The 20,165-nt window shown below is 32.8% G+C and overlaps 3 protein-coding genes across 4 annotated transcripts; 2 read left to right on the top strand and 1 right to left on the bottom strand.

Moving 5' to 3' along the window:
- Positions 1–4,469: 4,469 nt before the first annotated feature.
- LOC101503642 (uncharacterized) lies at positions 4,470–13,299 on the top strand. Its single transcript, XM_004504257.4, has 20 exons — positions 4,470–5,935; positions 6,079–6,282; positions 6,803–6,907; positions 7,020–7,085; positions 7,167–7,331; positions 7,627–7,701; positions 7,787–7,941; positions 8,226–8,361; positions 8,460–8,529; positions 8,644–8,771; positions 9,016–9,072; positions 9,894–10,079; positions 10,180–10,272; positions 11,125–11,210; positions 11,299–11,365; positions 11,466–11,532; positions 11,833–11,969; positions 12,142–12,233; positions 12,322–12,388; positions 12,614–13,299. The coding sequence occupies exons 1-20, from the start codon at positions 4,703–4,705 to the stop codon at positions 12,776–12,778; spliced, it is 3,354 nt and encodes a 1,117-aa protein (XP_004504314.1). The 5' UTR covers positions 4,470–4,702; the 3' UTR covers positions 12,779–13,299.
- A 148-nt stretch (positions 13,300–13,447) lies between these two features.
- On the top strand, positions 13,448–15,221 carry LOC101503308 (ethylene-responsive transcription factor ERN3). Its single transcript, XM_004504255.4, has one exon. It carries the CDS (start codon positions 14,197–14,199, stop codon positions 14,914–14,916), a length of 720 nt encoding a protein of 239 aa, XP_004504312.2. The 5' UTR covers positions 13,448–14,196; the 3' UTR covers positions 14,917–15,221.
- Positions 15,222–17,129: 1,908 nt separating this feature from the next.
- LOC101502988 (tubulin alpha-5 chain) lies at positions 17,130–19,538 on the bottom strand. 2 transcript variants are annotated; one of them, XM_073369637.1, is made up of 6 exons: positions 19,201–19,538; positions 18,907–19,121; positions 18,624–18,823; positions 17,958–18,466; positions 17,501–17,621; positions 17,130–17,415 (listed from the first exon to the last, which is right to left on the bottom strand). In XM_073369637.1, exons 1-6 carry the CDS (start codon positions 19,311–19,313, stop codon positions 17,140–17,142), a joined length of 1,434 nt encoding a protein of 477 aa, XP_073225738.1. In that variant the 5' UTR covers positions 19,314–19,538; the 3' UTR covers positions 17,130–17,139. The 2 variants fall into 2 exon arrangements, with proteins under 2 accessions (XP_073225738.1, XP_004504311.1); XM_004504254.4 differs by having other exon boundaries at positions 17,130–17,621.
- Between the last annotated feature and the right edge of the window lie 627 nt (positions 19,539–20,165).

Here is a 20,165-nt window from a genome sequence, read left to right as displayed (position 1 = left end):
AGCCATTTATAGAAGATTTTGGGGTATGTGTGGGAGTTGGTGGTTGTTGCTCGGTTTAAAGATAGTTCTCTTCCCTATAATATTAATTATATGTCTATTGTTCATCTCAAAATGTGATTAGCAACCCACAATGAATGATAATGTGCAATGGCATTTACAATACCCTATCCAAAACCCTAACAAGTATATTGAATAGTGTTTGGAGAAAATGAGCAAACAATTTTCATTGCATATAGGTCCATTGTTTATTTTGCAGTGGTTGCAATTGAAACAATTAATTATGTAAAATCCAAGTACAATTATGGGAGAGGAACATTGCCCTTAAATTAAACGTTTGTAAATCTTATGATATACTGAATTAAGAGTTATTGTGCGTTGTTTTATTTCAATTTGGGTTTGGTAAGAAATAGGTTAATTGAATCTTTGTGTGTATCTCTTTAGTTCAATTGTGTACGTACAAATAATAAGTTGACCTAATTCAAGTTGGTGGTAGTCTAAGGCATAATACCCATTATTTCTTTAATCATATATCATATTTACAAAATGATTATCCTGTTTAATTAATGATAGAGTGAGAATATGTCATATTCATTAAATTATGGAGTTTAGGATAGCACGAATAACATATCATCTTCTTTTTGTAAATAACAACTTCCACCACCAACAAGTTTCCTCTACATTCTAAAATTAGTTCAATCATGCTCCCAATAATTCACCAAATCAACTACTTAAGAAAATTTAGTTTATATAAATCTTGGTTAGACACCACTTTTCAAACCTCCTCTATAAAACAAGAAGTTGTCTTACACAAACTCACCACCATGATAAAAAAATAATAGTGAAGAAACTCACATGCGAAAATAAACGTGTTTAAAATAGGTGTCAACAAAATCACATTAAATTTTTTATCTCATAACTCTAAATTTATACTCATATCTCCGCATTTTAATAAAAATCCAATTTTGCCATGTTTTAAAAGAAAAAAAGTCAAAATTTATATTTTTTGGTACATGTGTTATCTTCAAAAAAAACTTGTTTTTAAGTTTTTTGAAACACAAATTTGTTTGAGAACTTAAAAAAAAAACACAACACAAAATTTGAATTTTCTAAAGACATTTGTGTTTCAATTTTTTTTTAAAGCTTCTAGGTACATATGTGTTCTAGAAAATTTGAAAAAAAAATTTTGAATACATAAAGCTCAAATTTTCTAAAACAGATATGTCAAATTTTCTGATACACATAATTCGATTTTCTAAAACACGTTTGTATTTTGAAAAACTTTTTTCAAGTTAAATTTTTTTTCTGACATACATAGTTTTAATTTTCTACAACACATTTATTTATTGAAGAATTTTTTCAAGAAGATTGTTACGCAAAATTCAAATTTTCTCAAACATATATGTTATAGAATTTTTTTTAATTTTTTTTTTGACAACTCAGGTTAAATTTAGTGAGTAGAAGTATTTTTATTTTTATAAAAAAAGATAAATAATAAAATAGATAATCCGTATAAGAATGGAAGTACACCATAAAACTGAAAATCTATTTTAAAATTAGATAGCTTTCTTTAAATAAATAGAAAAACACTAATGCAAAAGGTCCTACACAAAAAGTAAATAATGAAGGAAGAAAAACACAACATTCACACTGGTAATTGGAACACACACAACTTCCTTTACTATTTTATAGAAAATGTCATTATAGCTGTAAATTTGACAAATTTACTAATTATCAAGTCCATCCCAAGTATTGAAGGAGTACAAAAAAAATTATAATTTAAAAAATTTCAAAAAAGAAAATCCCAACATTAAAAAATCCATAAAAATTTGTGGGTTTAGTGGGCCTATAGGCCCACTTTAAAAAAATCAAAAAAATTTTGATAAAAAAGTTTTGATTTTATTTCAATAAAAAAATGATTTACAATTTTTTTAATTAGAGAAAAAATTCGTTTTTTTAATAGTTTTATTATAAATTTTTTCAAGAAAAATAAAATTTGAAAATTACTTAAAAAATATCAAAATTAACAAAATTTTAGAGATCTATAAGCCTCCTAAGCCCCTCTCTTAATCTCACAAAAAATAATAAAATAATAGACCAAAACTTTAAAAACATTATTCTAATATGAGGCCTAATATTAAGGTCTTAGTAAATTTTTTATTTTAAATAGGCCTGTTTTTTTTTTTAACAATTCTAACTATTATCAGTCATCACCCTCAAGTTTGCCTGTTCTCCCTAACCGTACTCTAGTTCTGGTTTGAATTTTTGGTGAAAAGTGTTGGAGGAAATTGAATTAGGGTTTTAGTTTCCAATATTGTCTTCTCTTTTTATTTATTTTTGCAGTTTTTTTTTATTTTTAAAATTATTAATGTTGTTTTGTTTAATTAAAAATAAGTTAATTTATATATGGTAAATTACAACCGTTTTATATATATATATATATATATATATATATATATATATATTTTTTTATAAAATATATATAATTATACTCGTGATTGTAATATAATAAATTTTGTATACATATAATATATATCACAATTAAACTCATTAAAAAATCCACATCACTAATTTATTTCACATATAACATTAACATTTTTTCATAATAAAATATGATCAAAAGTATATAATTAATATTTTTTGTTTTATTATTATATTGTTTGAATATAATTTAATTTAATTTAACGTTTTTTTAATAAACTTGTTTTAAATATTTTAGAGGTCATATTATAATTTTAAAATTGAATTCATGATAAAAAGAAAATGTAATTTTAATAATTAAGAAATGAGTAAAATAAATTTTTATTCCTATAAAATTTTAAAATTTTATTTTAGTCCCTACAGAAAAATTCTTAACTTTTTAGTCCGTACAAATTTTTTTATTCACTTTTAGTTCATATTTTAAAGATTTTTTTTTTGTAAAAAAATAATATTTTTAGTCCCAAAAAAGTCCTATAAAATAAAAATAGAGACTAGAGTTTAATACAATTTTTTAGAGTTTGGAATTTTGTTAGGATTAAAAATATATTTAACAAAAAAAAAATCACCTTCATAAAATAAAAAATTAAATAATTTGGAGCCCTCACCAATTGATGTATTGCATTTTTAGATTATTTGCACGGTTCAATAGTTGACTCTATTAATATGACATTGTTGGACTTGCTGTCTTATTGTGATATTCGTTTGATTTAAATTAATATGTTAACTTTGATCAAATATAAATACAATCAATATCATTAACACCTTCAACGATACACATCCGAATACATAAATATTTTTTGCATTTTAATTTTATCATGTTTATAATTATTTTACCATTTTATATTATTAACATTTATGTTGTAAATTTATTTATAGATTAATTAGCTTTCCTATTATTGCCAGTTGATATATTATAATTAAATGAACGAATATTCTTTTAGTAAAAAGAATATAAGTATTGTTACATTTTTATTTGGTAAGTATTGTCACATTTAGATTTTGATGAACTCTAACAAGTGGATTGAAATAGGGCAATAAATCCGACTGTTTTCGGTTATTTTTAGTAGAGCTATGGGATAAGACAACAAAGGTCATTATCCAGTCACATATTTGTCCTAGTATCTCAGGATGAAGCCAAAATAAACAAATTCAAAAATTGGAGAAAAACTCAATAAAAATAAACACATCACTAAACGGTGAACTATAAGATTTTAGCTTGACTCGTGACAAGCCAGTAAACTGACAATTTACATACATGTAAATTTAATCGTATGTCAGTAAATTAATTTTATATTAATTAATATAACAATATATGATTGTATTTCTGTATCTGTTTGAAGTAATAATAACAATATAAATAATTAAATTAATTTTATATTAATTAATATAACAATATGTTATTGTATTTCTGTATCTGTTTGAAGTGGTAATAACAATATGAATAGTTATTATTAATTATTATTATAAAATTATTTTATATTGAAAGTGTATATCAATTAATTTTAGTTAAATATTTTAAAATATATTTTAACTTAATGATTTAATTATAATTTTGATGATCAATATTTTATTTAATATTTATTTTGCTTATTTTTTTTAATTCATTGAGTAATTCATCTTGTATTTTAGTTATTTATTTTTTAATTTAATAATTATTTTAATCTTTTATATATTTAAAATTATACAAATTGTAATTTTACGAAGAACTAAAATAAGTATTAAAAATATAAAAATGAAAATAAATAACAAAACAATAAAAAATAAACAATGTTAAATAAATAATAAATAATCAAAATTATATTTTAGTTTAATTTAGTAAAATTATTAAATTTAGAATAAAAATAAGAAAAAGGAAATAAAGCATAACCCTAATCATGATCCATGACCTACAAAAACAAAACACAGCTAATAAAAACCGTCTATCACCGCAAGTTGCTCTGCCCTAATTAGCCCCACTCCAGCATATCCTAACTTATTTTAATTTATTTCTCAATTTCCCCTACCAAAGGCAAAAACCACAACAACCCCACAGTGCATAGCCAACATCATGGATCATTCTAATTCTAAAACCCGCGACCATATATAAAAAGAGATATATCGATAGTAGAGCACGAAGTAGCGAGTGATTCTCTACATCATAAAATTAACACTATAGCTCATAATTGAATCAAAAGAGGGAACCCTAACACACTTTCGCTCCCTCTTTCACTCGCCGCCAATCGTCATGGATCCCGAGTCAACTCAGTTACAGCAATCCCAACTCGCGGCGATTCTCGGTGCCGATCCATCACCGTTCGAAAGTCTGATCTCACAGTTGATGACATCGTCGAACGAAGAACGTTCACAAGCCGAAGCTCTCTTCAACCTCTGCAAACAAACCGATCCCGATGGACTCGTCTTGAAACTCGGCCATCTCCTTCACTCTTCACCTCATCAAGAAGCTCGCGCCATGTCCGCTATTCTCCTCAGGAAGCAACTCACTCGCGATGATTCCTTTCTTTGGCCGCGTTTATCGCCTCATACTCAATCTTCTCTCAAATCACTTCTACTTTCATCAATCCAAACCGAAAACGCGAAATCGATTTCCAAGAAGCTTTGCGATACCATCTCCGAACTCGCTTCTAGTATTCTACCCGATAACGCTTGGCCTGAATTGCTTCCTTTCATGTTCCAGTGCGTTTCTTCTGATTCACCTAAGCTTCAAGAATCCGCGTTCTTGATTTTCGCTCAATTGTCGCAGTACATCGGTGATTCACTCACGCCGCATATCAAACACCTTCATGATATCTTCCTTCAGTGCCTTACTTCATCTGTTGTTAATCCCGATGTTCGAATCGCCGCACTTAACGCTGTTATCAATTTCATTCAGTGTCTTTCTGGTTCCTCCGATCGTGATAGGTTTCAAGACTTGCTGCCGGCGATGATGAGAACATTGACTGAAGCGCTGAATTCCGGTCAGGAGGCGACTGCACAAGAGGCTCTTGAATTGCTTATTGAGCTCGCCGGAACTGAACCTAGATTTCTCCGGAGGCAGATTGTTGATGTTGTTGGGGCAATGCTTCAAATCGCAGAGGCAGAGTCGTTGGAGGAAGGGACTAGGCATTTGGCTATTGAGTTTGTGATAACTCTCGCCGAAGCGAGGGAGCGGGCTCCTGGTATGATGAGGAAGATGCCGCAGTTTATTAGCAGGCTGTTTGCGATTCTTATGAAGATGCTTTTGGATATTGAGGATGATCCAGCTTGGCACACTGCGGAGACTGAGGATGAAGATGCTGGTGAAACTAGCAATTATAGTGTTGGACAGGAATGTTTGGATAGGTTATCTATATCTTTGGGAGGAAATACCATTGTTCCTGTTGCTTCTGAACAATTACCTGCATATTTGGCTGCGCCTGAGTGGCAAAAACGACATGCTGCATTGATTGCTCTTGCTCAGATAGCCGAAGGATGCTCAAAGGTGTTTAAGATGTTAAAGTTTGTTTTTGTTGTTGTGATATAAGAGAGAAAGACGAATAGGATTTATTGCTGTTGTTTGATGCTTTGAATTATTTGTGCTAATTATAACTGCTTGTTATTGGTTTACATGTCTTATGTTGATAGGTCATGATAAAGAATTTGGAGCAAGTGGTGGCTATGGTATTGAATTCGTTTCCTGATCAACATCCTCGTGTAAGGTGGGCAGCTATTAATGCAATCGGGCAACTGTCCACTGATTTGGGTCCAGATTTGCAAGTTCAATACCATCAAGGGGTCTTGCCAGCACTAGCTGCTGCGATGGATGATTTTCAGAATCCTCGTGTACAGGTTAGATGTGCTTCTGTTTAACTAGTTTTTTATTTTATTTTTGAAGTTTGGATTTTCTTGAATGATTAAATGGAAAATATGGGACTTTTTGTAAGGGTTTCTGTGACCAAATGATTGAAATAAAAATGCAAGCAATATTTTGTATGAAACACAAAATTATAAACTATTGGCATATACAGCTAGTTGCTTTGCAAATGGATTTATCAATTATGTTAAACCATAAATGATGATATTGGTTGGAACTAGTGTGTATATGTTGATGTAGTTGGTTTAAGAGAAAGAGAAATTACTAAGTCTAGGAGTAAAACTTTGCTGAGAGTACACTTAAGAACATTTCCCTTTTAGTTTCCTTTTGTGAAATATAATGATGACATTTTAACATATGCACTGGGTGTCTTTTTTGGTCTCTGTTTTAATTTATTCCATACAATCTTATTGTAGGTCTTCCATTTCTGAAGTAATTATATTTTAATTGAATAAACTCTGTAGTATGGATGTTTACCTAATATTGTTTACACAGGCTCATGCTGCTTCAGCTGTGCTCAACTTCAGTGAGAATTGCACACCTGATATTTTAACGCCATACTTGGATGGAATAGTTAGCAAACTGCTTGTACTTCTTCAGGTTTGTTTATAGAATATTATTTCAAAGAGTGATGCTACTACGGTCATTTTGCTGAATCATCATATGATTATCACTGTCCTTCACTTTAATTTCGATATTCTCTGTCTTTCAGAACGGTAAACAAATGGTGCAAGAGGGAGCCTTAACTGCTTTGGCATCAGTTGCTGATTCATCTCAGGTAATTATTTGAACTGCACTCTTCAATGTCTATAATTTCATTTCTTTAGGATTACTCATTTTGTTCTATGGTCTTCCTTAGGAACACTTTCAGAAATACTATGATGCTGTCATACCGTACCTGAAGGCTATATTGGTCAATGCAACTGATAAGTCTAACCGCATGCTCCGTGCTAAGTCTATGGAGTGTATAAGTTTGGTTGGAATGGCTGTCGGGAAGGAAAAGTTTAGGGCTGATGCTAAGCAGGTAGGTAGTTTTTGTTTTCTTTATATATTTCTGTTGAACTCCTTTGAAATTGATTTATTGCAATTGCAATTTTATGGGTCAAGAATGGGTGGTCTGCTTTTATACATTCACTGCTTAAACCGCTTTGCTATGCATCTTGTCTTTTCTGTGAAACACTTCTCTCTCTCTCTCTCTCACACACACCCACAGACTCTCTCTCTCTCTCTCATCAGATAGATCTATTATGACTTTAATATTATTGTATTTGTATTTTATTTTTTGTTTTAATATCCTACACGTGATGGTTCTTTACCAGGTCATGGAAGTTCTTATGTCCTTGCAAGTATCTCAAATGGAGACAGATGATCCAACAACAAGTTACATGCTACAGGTATGCTTGTTATATTACATATAGCTTATACACAAAGTGCCAATTGTACTATATGTTCAGTAACAACGGCTTTAATTTGGTACAGGCATGGGCTAGACTCTGCAAGTGTCTTGGACAAGATTTTCTTCCTTATATGGAATTTGTCATGCCACCATTGCTTCAATCTGCTTCACTTAAGCCTGACGTAACCATCACATCCGCTGATTCGGATAATGAGATAGAGGACTCTGATGATGAAAGGTCTCAATTTTAGTCCTTTCCATATAAGTTCAAATTATTAAAGCACGATGTATCCTTTTATTGCACATGTGTCGTTTCATTTTGATCTTATATGATTGCTAATTATTTGGGCATCTGGAGTTAAGACTTATATTTGTAGCTTTACTGGCTTTTTCAGTGTTCCTTATCTGAATGGTTATGCTCTTCACATGCTTTTGCACACATGCTTTACATTTTTGGTTTTGTTACAGTCCGTTTTTTGCTAGGCAATATATATCTGACTATGTTTTATTCATCTATCATAGTATGGAGACTATCACTCTCGGGGACAAAAGAATTGGAATCAAGACTAGTGTTCTAGAGGAAAAAGCTACGGCATGTAACATGCTTTGTTGCTATGCCGACGAGTTGAAGGAAGGATTCTTTCCATGGATTGACCAGGTTAGAGACATAGACCACTATTTGAATGCCTTTGCATAATGAGGTTTGTATAAGCATTATGTAACATTGCTTTTCTCATCAATTATTTTGTGATGCAGGTTGCAGGAACTTTGGTTCCTCTCCTTAAATTTTATTTCCATGAGGAGGTTAGAAAAGCAGCTGTTTCAGGTATGCGAATGACTGTTTTTATGTTTTGGTCAGTAGTTATCCCTTGCAGTGTTAATGAACTCTATCTCATTATCCCAACTGCTTTAATGCTTATTATTCTCAATAACTCTATAGCAATGCCGGAACTATTACGATCTGCAAAGTTAGCCATTGAGAAAGGGCAATCTCAAGGTCGGGATGTGAGCTATTTGAAGTTTTTGACTGACAGTATCATCCCTGCTTTGGTGGAAGCGTTGCATAAGGTTAATTGTTATTCAACATCACCATCTTAAAGTTTATCCAATCTTTATCGTGTTATTGTGGAATTTATATTTTGGTTTAAACAATTTAAATACTTCTGACTTGTTTTGTAAGCTTTATATGTACTTTTAATATTCATATAAATAAAAGAAAATTTTCGTGTGTGCATAATGTACTTTGCCCGACTTTGTCGTGTCCCATATTGGCATTTCTTTCTAAAACTCTCCCTCTTATTTTTGCTTGCAGGAACCTGACACAGAGATTTGTGCAAGCATGTTAGATTCACTAAATGAATGCTTACAGGTACAGAACATGAGATAACTTAGTTGTATGTGTCTTTATGCTTTTGCCTTATATGCATTTCCAGTATTTATTTTTCAGAATTAAGCTTGATGAATAAAGTAACCTTGGCCTAGTTATTGTTATAACTTATTATTGAAGAGCATGTGATAGAAAAGCAATCTCCATTAGCCTCATTGGCACTGTTGTTGAATATAACCATGGCTTAGTTGATGTTACAATTGATGCTGCTGTGTGTGCAAGCTTTTTCATCGTCTGTTGGCATTTGAAGTCAGAATTTAACCGTTTGGTTTCTTCATGTTCTATGTTCGGTTTGTTAGAGGATTTAAATGGTTAATCACTTGAAATAATCCCAATTTTTGTCAATTGCACTGAACTGCCTGTTTCATGAATACTTGATGTTGGATGCACTTCACTTTGGTCTTATTATTATGGATTTCGGAGTCTTGTTTTATATGGAATGAAATTTTATAAGGAATGCAATATGTAATATAAGTATTTGACGTGCCTTCACTATCAAGGTGTCTGCTTACTGTTTACATCATTTTGCGCATCTGTTTTTTTACCACCATATTATTTCTTAATATTAAACTACTTATGAGGCTAGATAATTCCTATGGAATGTCCATCTCTTTTTGTTCACTGCAATGGTTTGTCGTTTTCTTCAATTTCTAGTGCAGTGCCTGATTTTGTTAATTATTGTTCACGAGTAGGTGCTTTCTGAAACCCTTGTTAAAAGTGTTGGCTCTTCCCCACTTTCATTTTAGTTTAGTTAATGTGAATCTCAGTTGGATGTGCTCTGATATATTTATTTCTCCTTTTAGATCTCTGGGATGCTTTTAGATGAAAAGCAGGTCAGATCAATTGTTGAAGAGATAAAACAAGTGATCACAGCTAGTTCAAGTAGAAAAAGAGAGAGAGCAGAGAGGGCCCAAGCTGAAGATTTTGATGCTGAAGAAGGGGAGCTGATTAAAGAGGAAAATGAACAAGAGGAAGAAGTTTTTGACCAAGTTAGTACCTCCATATAACATAATTTAAACCATCATCAGTGCTCTGCTACTATCTTTTGTTTCTTGGCAATCGTATTAAAATAATTACACATTGTCTCAGGTGGGTGAGATATTAGGAACCTTGATCAAAACCTTCAAAGCCTCCTTCTTGCCTTTCTTTGAAGAACTGTCATCTTATTTGACACCTATGTGGGTATGTTCTTTCAGGAAACTACCAAATCTGTATTTAGTGTTTCTTATGATATCAAATTCTGTTCGTAAATGTCTGTCAGCATTATTTTTTGTTCTTCACTTTGGTATTTACGTATATATAATACTGTCTTCTCAGTTTTAGCTGGTAAATTACAATGATGATTTACATGCAGAGTCTGTGTGATGTTGCTAATCCATGTTCTTGGAGTCTTTTGAAGTTGTGATGATATCCCTGTTTGGGTCACATCCATGAAAATTTCATTTAAATGATTAATCTTCAAACTTGGTTTGAGTTTTTAAATTGAGTGGTGGTTGTGTGCAACATTAGATAGAGAGATTTAGCAAACTTCAAAACACATGTTTGCTTTTATCGCATCTAGCTTTCAATCTAACTGTACTGCTGAGTAGTTAGGCTTTTGAGTTTGTTTCCTAACTATAAATGTGACAGTATCCGTATAAGTTAGTTTGTTTTTTGGTGAACATTTTCAGGACTGAGAGCTCCTCTGATTTTCTATCCTTTTTATTGATTTCTATTACTCTTGAGCTTGTTTTTGATTCGTCCAGCATTCTTACATTTCTGAGCTCACATACATCTTCATTATCTAGTGCACCTTAGATCGCAAGATTTGTTTTCTATTAACACCTAAAATTCATAATCTTCATTTTACTGTGAATATGCTTAGAGTGACTTTTGTTGTTTCATCTTGCAAATTGAATGGTCTAATCTCTTGCTTCAAGCAGGTTTCCTACAGTATTTGCGCCCATGGACTAACTTTAACTCTAATTTTCTCAAAGAACTAGAACATTTATTTATTTCATTGTTTTCACTTTTAGTCTATTATTTTGGATATAGGGAAGGGACAAGACTCCTGAAGAGAGAAGGATCGCAATTTGCATTTTTGACGATGTTGCAGAGCAGTGCCGTGAAGCAGCTATAAAGTAAGTACTTTTTGCAAGTGGGATTCAGTGCAGTGATAATTATCCAGACAAGTTATCAATTTCATCGTATTTTGCTGTAATTGAGCAGGTATTATGATACATATCTTCCATTCCTGTTGGAGGCATGTAATGATGAGACTCCTGATGTCAGACAGGTTAGCATTAGGCATTCTCTATTGTTGTTTAACATTTTGATTACCATTTTTATTGTTCAAGCACTTCGATTGATATTGGTATTTCTTCATCTTTCTGTAGGCGGCTGTGTATGGCCTTGGTGTTTGTGCAGAGTTTGGGGGTTCTGTGTTCAAACCTCTTGTTGGAGGTACTGCTTAATATGCTAATGAACTTAAAAAAAACCTTTTTAATTAGAATATATGAACAGTAAAAAAAACTAGTATTCTTATTGAGACTAGAACTCATAGGGAACAAAATAGATTTATGAATGGAATAAAATATGCAGTAAAAAAAAAATAACCGTGGTTGGGAAGGTTATAGTAGCAAAAGCCATTGGAATTTTTATTTTATACATTGGAAGAATCTATTTTGTTATTATAGACTAGGAAGGATAAAAGAATAACTGAAAGAAAAAAATTAAATAGTAACATATTTGTTTATTATGCAGAGGCTCTATCGAGGTTAAATGCTGTGATCCAACATCCTAATGCACTTCATTCAGATAATGTAATGGCATATGACAATGCAGTTTCTGCTCTGGGAAAAATTTGCCAATTTCACCGGGACAGTATTGATTCTGCTCAGGTCTTTACTTTTTTTCCTGTTTATGACATTTTATGGTTTTTTCCTCATCTACCATGTTTTTAACAATACTAAGATCTATTGCATGACTGCTTGAGTTTTTACCTTTTGTGGTGTTTTTTTAGATAAACATCTGTTGTTTAATGTTTTTGCTACTATCCTGTTGCTTTTGCAGGTAGTTCCAGCATGGTTGAACTGTCTGCCAATAAAAAGTGATTTGATTGAGGCAAAAGTTGTTCACGATCAACTTTGTTCAATGGCGGAAAGGTTAGCTGCTGAAACTCTTTAAGTTTTCTGATGTTCTCTGCCATATTTTCCCATTGCTCTAGTTCTAAATGACCTTATTTATCTGCAGGTCTGACAGTGAGTTGTTAGGTCCAAACAATCAATACCTTCCCAAAATTGTCTCGGTGTTTGCTGAGGTTAGTTTTTCGTCCTGGATTTGCACAAACTCCTAACTTCTACCACATCAGATTGATTCTTGTTTGTTGCCTCTGATGTTTATATGCCCATGTTGATACGGTTCACACACAATACTAGTTAATTGATTGGCTTGACAATTCATAACTAGTTAACTGATTAGCTAATACATTGGATTTGGTTGAAGTTGTTTCTCTTTTTAATGCAATCCATTTTCTGTTCACTAGGTTTTATGTGCTGGTAAAGATCTTGCAACAGAACAAACAGCTGGCCGAATGGTGACTCTACTCAGACAGCTCCAGCAAACACTACCGCCCGCTACCCTTGCCTCCACTTGGTCATCTTTGCAACCACAACAACAGCTTGCTTTACAATCCATCCTTTCTTCGTAGTTTTCATCTCTTTGCTGCATCGCAGTCCATCATTTCTTCATTGCATCTGGGTTGGCAGTTGGTGTCTTGCACTTTTTGGGAACAAGATTTTTCCGGTTTGGTGGTCTATTATTGTTACCCATTCTTTTTGCCATAAGATGGTTTCCCATCATTCATTCTTGCATGGTGTTTTTATAGCAACATGGCTCCAGTTTTGAGAATGCAGAGTCAATTGTGATTGGAAAGGAAACTTTCTGTAGAATGTGTATATTATTATGAGTGTTCACGGTGCGATTGAGTCTAAAAGGAGGTTAAGCAGTTGTGGTGTTGGAGCTTCACCTGCTATTCCTGTTTTTTTTGTTCTTACATTATTGCGTGAGAATATAGGGTTGTCTGTGTGGCAATTCGTGCAGTTTTGGCCTATTGTATTGTTTTTCCGGGTGTCAGATTCTGACTTGTAAAATATTGAAATACCGATGCTATTTATTCATCAAGGTTGCAAACATTTGTTTATCAATTAAATAATTTGTCTTCAGTCAAAATTATTGCACCTACATTTCTGAAATTGTCTTGTGTAGTGTATGAGTTGAATGCAGTTGATTAAATTTTATGTTTGCAAAGAAATTTTGGATATCGCCAGTGTTATGCGAAGTTTATGCTTCACACGGGATTGATATTTTAGGTGCCAATTGAAAATGAGTGTTTTCTCTAGTTTTTTAGCGTTGTTTTGATCTATTAGATGATACCTTCCCACTGGAGATGTCGGTCCTGAATATACATTGCATTTCTGAGGTTGTTTCAAGATGAAACATGGCCTTCTTTGCTAGGTTTTCTTAGATAATTATATGCTTGAAGAAAACAGATTATTAAAGAAAATGCCATTTGTGAAGTTCGACCACCGATGCATGGTTAATAAAACTGTTAAAAGTGCTAGCAAGCAATTTTCTATAGGTTGAAATTTACATAATTTTCTAAATTTTAAATTTATACAAATTCCAGCCGATAAAAGATAGTGTTCAATTGTTTGTTAAAGAGTAGCATTAAGATATTATGCCATATGTCACATTTCGCAGTAGAATATAAGTGGTGTGATGTACAAAAGTCTAAATGATCAAAAAACCTGAAAGCATTTAAAAATTTCGGCGTGAAAGACAACATTCTATGTAAGTGGTCATCACGAATCTTACTTTGCTTCATTTGGTTGACCAAACCAAGCCACGATTATATGAGAATCCAAGTATGATGTGGTTCCAACCACTATAGTTATAAACCCAAATACTAACCCCACAAATAGTCTAGAAAAAGAAGACAAGCAACACAAAACGAGCTCTCCACTACTATTTGAAAACCTCAACCATTGATATTTTTGAAGTACACGCACGCACACATATATATATGTGTATCTTTGTGTTTGGGCTATCTTGATTGCATTTGTATTAATGGATATGGAATATGAAAACAAAAAATGCAACCAGGAGGACAAACACAAAGCGAAACTCAAGATGAAGAAGAGTGGGTCCAAATTTGTTGGAGTGAGACAAAGGGCTTCAGGGAAATGGGCAGCAGAGATAAAAGACACATCGAAGAATATTAGGATGTGGCTTGGTACCTATAAAACTGCTGAGGAAGCTGCTCGAGCTTATGATGAAGCTGCTTGTCTCCTTAGAGGTTCAAACACTCGCACCAACTTCTCCACTACTCATTCCACTCCTACCAATTCTCCTATTTCTCTCAAACTCAAAAGCCTCATTAATCGTAAATCCATCAAAAGTCAAAGTCAAAGTCAAAGTCAACCCACTATGATGAGTAGTCCAAATGTTAATAGTATCATTGATAATAACATCATGGTCGTGGAAAATAACTCTTCATGTAATAGTGAAGATTCAAAGTCTTTGTTTTGGATTCAGAACCAAGTCTCTGAATATAACCCTTTTGGGGTAGATATGAATATGATAAACTCCTCATTAGGTATTACACCGAATACATTGCAGATTGACTATTCTTGGCCATTGCCACAACAAAAGATCAACGAGTTAACAACACCAAAAGATAATATGAATATATATGGCATCAATGAGTGCTATGTGGAGGATATATACGAGTCTAAGTATGAATTTGATGTCAACTATCCTCTGTCTCAATTATTCTGTTTCACTTGAAAGTTCTTAGAAATCATGCTTTGTAATTAATGATACTTGTAATCTTTTAGTTTGTAGTATAGTGTTACTTATTATCGTGCAATAAAAAACATGTGTCTAAACTGTGTACACTATTTCAACACTTGTTCTCTTACAAATGTAATAGCAGGGTTAAATCTTTATTCAATTGATACCACTTCTTATGGGTAGATAACTAGATCAAATACAGATGTTTGAGATGTACATTGCTTTATGTGGCAATTTAATTATAATGTGTTTTACATGTTTATTGATCTATCTTCACAACACCCTTTTATACCATCAAGTCCTTCAAATAAACAAATGATTGTCATCAATTACGTATGACTGTCCTTAAAATAAACAAATGATTATCACCAAACAGATAGATAAATAACACCCACCTAGTTGAGGTGTGATTGATTTCTTAAAAAACAGAGGACTTGACAGTAAAATATGCTTATATAAATTTATTTTAGAAACACTCGTGAACCTTGAGGATGACAATAAAAGTATTTTTTTTACCCAATAAACTGAGGAGCAACTTCTTCCTTAGTCTAAAATTAAATTTATGTTTTCTAGTGATATAATTTTGATGGAAAAATTAAATTACGAATTTAAAAATTTTATAAACTAAAGCATCGATGCTTAAAATTTCAAAGAAATAATTAAAATCGTTTATCGATTTGGCCAAATTCCATCAACATCAATTGAAAAAAAAAAAACAGCATCCCCCTACTTACGGATGACAATAGGTAGGGTACTATAGTATCCGTTCCCATACCCGCGATTTAAAAAGATACTCATATCCGTGTCCGTACCCAGAGGATATCAACTTTAATACCCGTATTCTTATCCTCTGGGTACTTAAGTGTCCGTACCCATACCCGTTATCCACACTTTAACTAAAAAAATCGATAAATAAATGATATTATTATGATTAAATTTAAAAATTATTCAAATATCTTAAATCCAATCATAAAATATTATAAACCAAAATATTTTCTAACTCAAAACATTTCAAATGAATACTCATTACAATACATATTTAAATATCCATAATAATATTTGCTGAAGTTGCAACTCATATGGCAATATTATCTGAGATAATTGATACAAAGTTGCAAGTATAATTATAAAGTCGCGATTAATAAGATATAACTATTAGTTATAAAATCACAATTATTTACCTATTTATCATAATCAGATTCTTAAAAAAATCTCAAACGTTTATGTTTTAATTATAAATATTGTAATGGTCCAATGATATTAATAGATGTTAAAACATAAAAGAAAACAATTAATTAAACTAAACACTAATATAATAAATAAATAAATAAATAAATAAATAAATAAATAAATAATATATTTATATAAGTGCGGATGCGGGTGGGTATTATAGTACCCGTACCCGCACCCATACCCACTTAATTTTGCGGGTAATTACCCGTCCCCATGTCCATACCCACTATGCGGGTTTTTACCCTAACCATTGTAGGTTTTTTTGCAGGTACCCACTGGATATGGGTCTAATTGTCATCCCTACCCCTACTTAGAGGCTATGTGTGTGTGTGTCCAAACTGGAGACAAAACATCAAAAGCACATTTTGGATTGTAATTGAAAGTAATTCACAGCCAAACACCAAATTCATGGACTATTGGCCTCCTGGTTGATAGGTTTCAGATTTAGTATTCGGTGAAGTCAAATCCAACATATCCATGCTTTCTTGGAATAGGGTCACACTACCAATGTGTTCAAAATGTTCATTTTGAAATGCACTTTTATTTCAAATTTTGGCCAGCATAACCACAAAATCATTCATTCTTGTCAACCATTAATTTATCAAATTTAAAATTTTTTCAAAGTTTATTATTATAACCACAAATGGTGTATTTTACGATATAAAATATCAAAAAAATAACTAAAAAAATGCACGTAAGTTTTTTTCCTTTTCCTGAACATGTTTAGGTTCACCAGGTGTTACGGGACTATCCTGATAATCCAACCGATAAATAATACTTTGCATTTTAAGCACATTGGTTTCCGGAATGACTTGTTGATAAAAACATTAGAGTGCACATTATTCTTGGTCAATATCGTTATACTCATCGAAAATGTTGTAGAAACCGTACATGTGAATAAAAAAAAAATACTGTGATGAACTTTTGACATGAACAATTCTCAATGCATAGTTGAGGCTGCAAACAACAGATCCTAAAACAAAATTAGATGCATAATAATAATGACCACCATTTCACAAGTTTGAATGATGGAACTATATCACACAGGACATAAAAGAACAGTACGAGTGGAGGGTAATGTAACAAAGCATGTACCCTCTTTTGCTTGAAACAATCAAATGAAAGAAAAACGGCTTGTACTACATATTGCAAATCAATAATCCTCTCCTTCATCTTCATCTTCTGCTCCCTCAGCACCGACTTCTTCATAATCTTTCTCAAGAGCAGCAAGATCTTCACGTGCTTCTGAGAACTCCCCTTCTTCCATGCCCTCACCGACATACCAGTGAACAAAGGCCCTTTTAGCATACATAAGATCAAACTTGTGATCAATGCGAGAGAAGACCTCTGCTACAGCAGTGTTGTTGCTGATCATGCAAACTGCTCTCTGCACCTTTGCAAGGTCACCACCAGGCACAACTGATGGAGGCTGATAGTTGATACCACATTTAAAGCCGGTAGGACACCTGTCACATTATAACAAGAACAACATTGAGATTAAATCATAACTTATCATAATAACAGCACTCTTGTTGCAAACAGCACAACCCATAAAAACTTTCCTAGCGTGGAATCAGTTAGTTATACAAATCAAATTATTGCTAATGAGAAACCATTTTAACATTCAAATCATTTTTCATTAGTTGCATATAGTTTTCCTACCTGTCTTAACTATTAGAATATCTTCCAAATTATCTACTGTCCTAAACATGCTTCTACTGATATTTATTCCTAAAAAAGTCAAACGACACAATGTGAGACTGCTCCCTCTTTTCACAATTAGTTATAGAAAGAGTGGTTACCAATCAACAAACTGGACTGTCCTCTTCGTTTTGATGGTTCCAACAGCAGCATTTACATCCTTGGGTACAACATCTCCACGATACATCAAGCAGCAAGCCATGTATTTCCCGTGCCTTGGATCACACTTGGCCATCATGCTAGCAGGCTCAAACACAGCATTGGTGATTTCAGGCACAGAGAGCTGCTCATGGTATGCCTTGGCAGCAGAGATCACAGGTGCGTAGGACGAAAGCATGAAGTGGATACGGGGATAAGGCACAAGGTTGGTCTGGAACTCAGTGATATCAACATTAATCGCCCCATCAAACCTCAATGAGGTTGTGAGTGAGGATATGATTTGAGATATCAACCTGTTCAAGTTTGTGTAAGTAGGCCTTTCAATATCAAGAGATCTCCTACAAATGTCATAGATCGCCTCATTGTCCAAAAGCACAGCGACATCGGTGTGCTCAAGGAGAGAATGTGTGGAGAGAACACTGTTGTATGGTTCCACAACAGCAGTAGAAACCTAGATCCAAAACAAACAAATCAATACCAAAAAAAAAAGTTCACAACTGAGATCTAGATAGCAAAATCAAGATGTGCATCAACAACATTTGAATCGCAACATTGAAGATCATGAGTCTCAAGTTTAAAACACTGGTTTTAAGATTGATTTGTTATACCTGAGGGGAAGGATAGATGGTGAATCCGAGTTTGGACTTTTTGCCATAATCAACGGAGAGACGTTCCAACAATAGGGAACCCAAACCTGAACCGGTACCACCACCGACGGCGTTGAAGACCAAAAACCCTTGAAGACCGGTACAGTTATCAGCCAACTTTCTAACACGATCGAGGCACAGATCTACGATTTCCTTGCCAACTAAAACAAAATAAAACGACAAAAAGTAAGAAAAAAATATAAATTAGGGTTAGGTTTGAAGAAAAAACGAGTAAGTCACAAACCAGTGTAGTGTCCTCTAGCGAAATTGTTAGCGGCGTCTTCCTTGCCGGATATAAGTTGTTCAGGGTGAAAGAGTTGTCGGTAGGTACCAGACCTTACTTCGTCGATGACGGTAGGTTCTAGATCTACGAATACGGCACGAGGAACGTGTTTGCCGGAACCGGTTTCGCTGAAGAACGTGTTGAATGCATCGTGTGCAACTCCGACGGAAGAATCACTGTCATTAACCGAATCGATTTAGAATAATAATAATGAATGAATAATTATGAAATTAGGGTTTGAAATGAATATGATACCTAGGCATCATGCCATCAGGCTGAATGCCATGTTCGAGACAGTAAAGCTCCCAGCATGAATTTCCGACTTGAATACCGGCTTGACCGATGTGAATGCTGATAATTTCTCTCATTTTTCGAATTTCGAATTTGAAACGTTGAGAGAAAAAAGAAACAGAAGAAAGAGGAAGAGGAAAATGTGGTGGTGGTTATTAATGTGAGAAATGAGAAATGAGAAATGAGAAAGGGTAGTGTCGTGTGTAGTACTAGTAACGAGTGAGTGAGGGGGGTGTGTGATTTTATTTTTTATTTTTATTTTTTTGATAAAAATTAAAATAGTGTAATGTAATATGTTGTCTAATCAAATCACATAGCACATGGTAATGTAGCGTGGGGTGTGGGATAGGTTGTAATCAAAAAGAGGATTTGATAAGGGTTTAAAATCCGGGCGGGCCTTCATCTTGCTGGACCCCTTTCGCGCCAGCCTGGCCTCTCCTCCAATCATCACTGCTCCAACCCATACAAAATTAAACTTACTCTTTTTTTAACATTCTCTTTATGGTATATCTTTTATTAATATTCAAATAGTTTCTTTCTTTTGTATATATTCAAATAGTTTCTATTAAATTATATAGACTCCGCAAAAATTTGATGAAATTATATAAATTTTAATTAAAGTAAAAGTGTTATGTGTATAAAAGAATATATTTTTTAAATAATTTTAATTTTATATTTCACCAAAACTTGAAAAATTAATACTTTAATTTAATAAAGTAATTATATAAAAGCATCTCTAATAATAAAATTAAAGTTGAGTTCTTATCTCATATTTAGTTGTCAATAAACCACCGCATCACTGCTAACAATTGTTTCAACTTTTTTTTTAAAATTGCTTCCATTAAAAATAACTTCAAGAATTCAAATGGACTTCACTATTACGTATGTGTTTCACTCTATTTCTTTCTTTATTTTTTTTTCTTCTACAT

Source organism: Cicer arietinum, chromosome 6 (assembly GCF_000331145.2).
Source record: "Cicer arietinum cultivar CDC Frontier isolate Library 1 chromosome 6, Cicar.CDCFrontier_v2.0, whole genome shotgun sequence".
NCBI lineage: Eukaryota > Viridiplantae > Streptophyta > Magnoliopsida > Fabales > Fabaceae > Cicer > Cicer arietinum.
The sequence above is the reverse complement of the archived record's forward strand: the minus strand, read 5'-3'. Positions and strand labels throughout refer to the sequence as shown.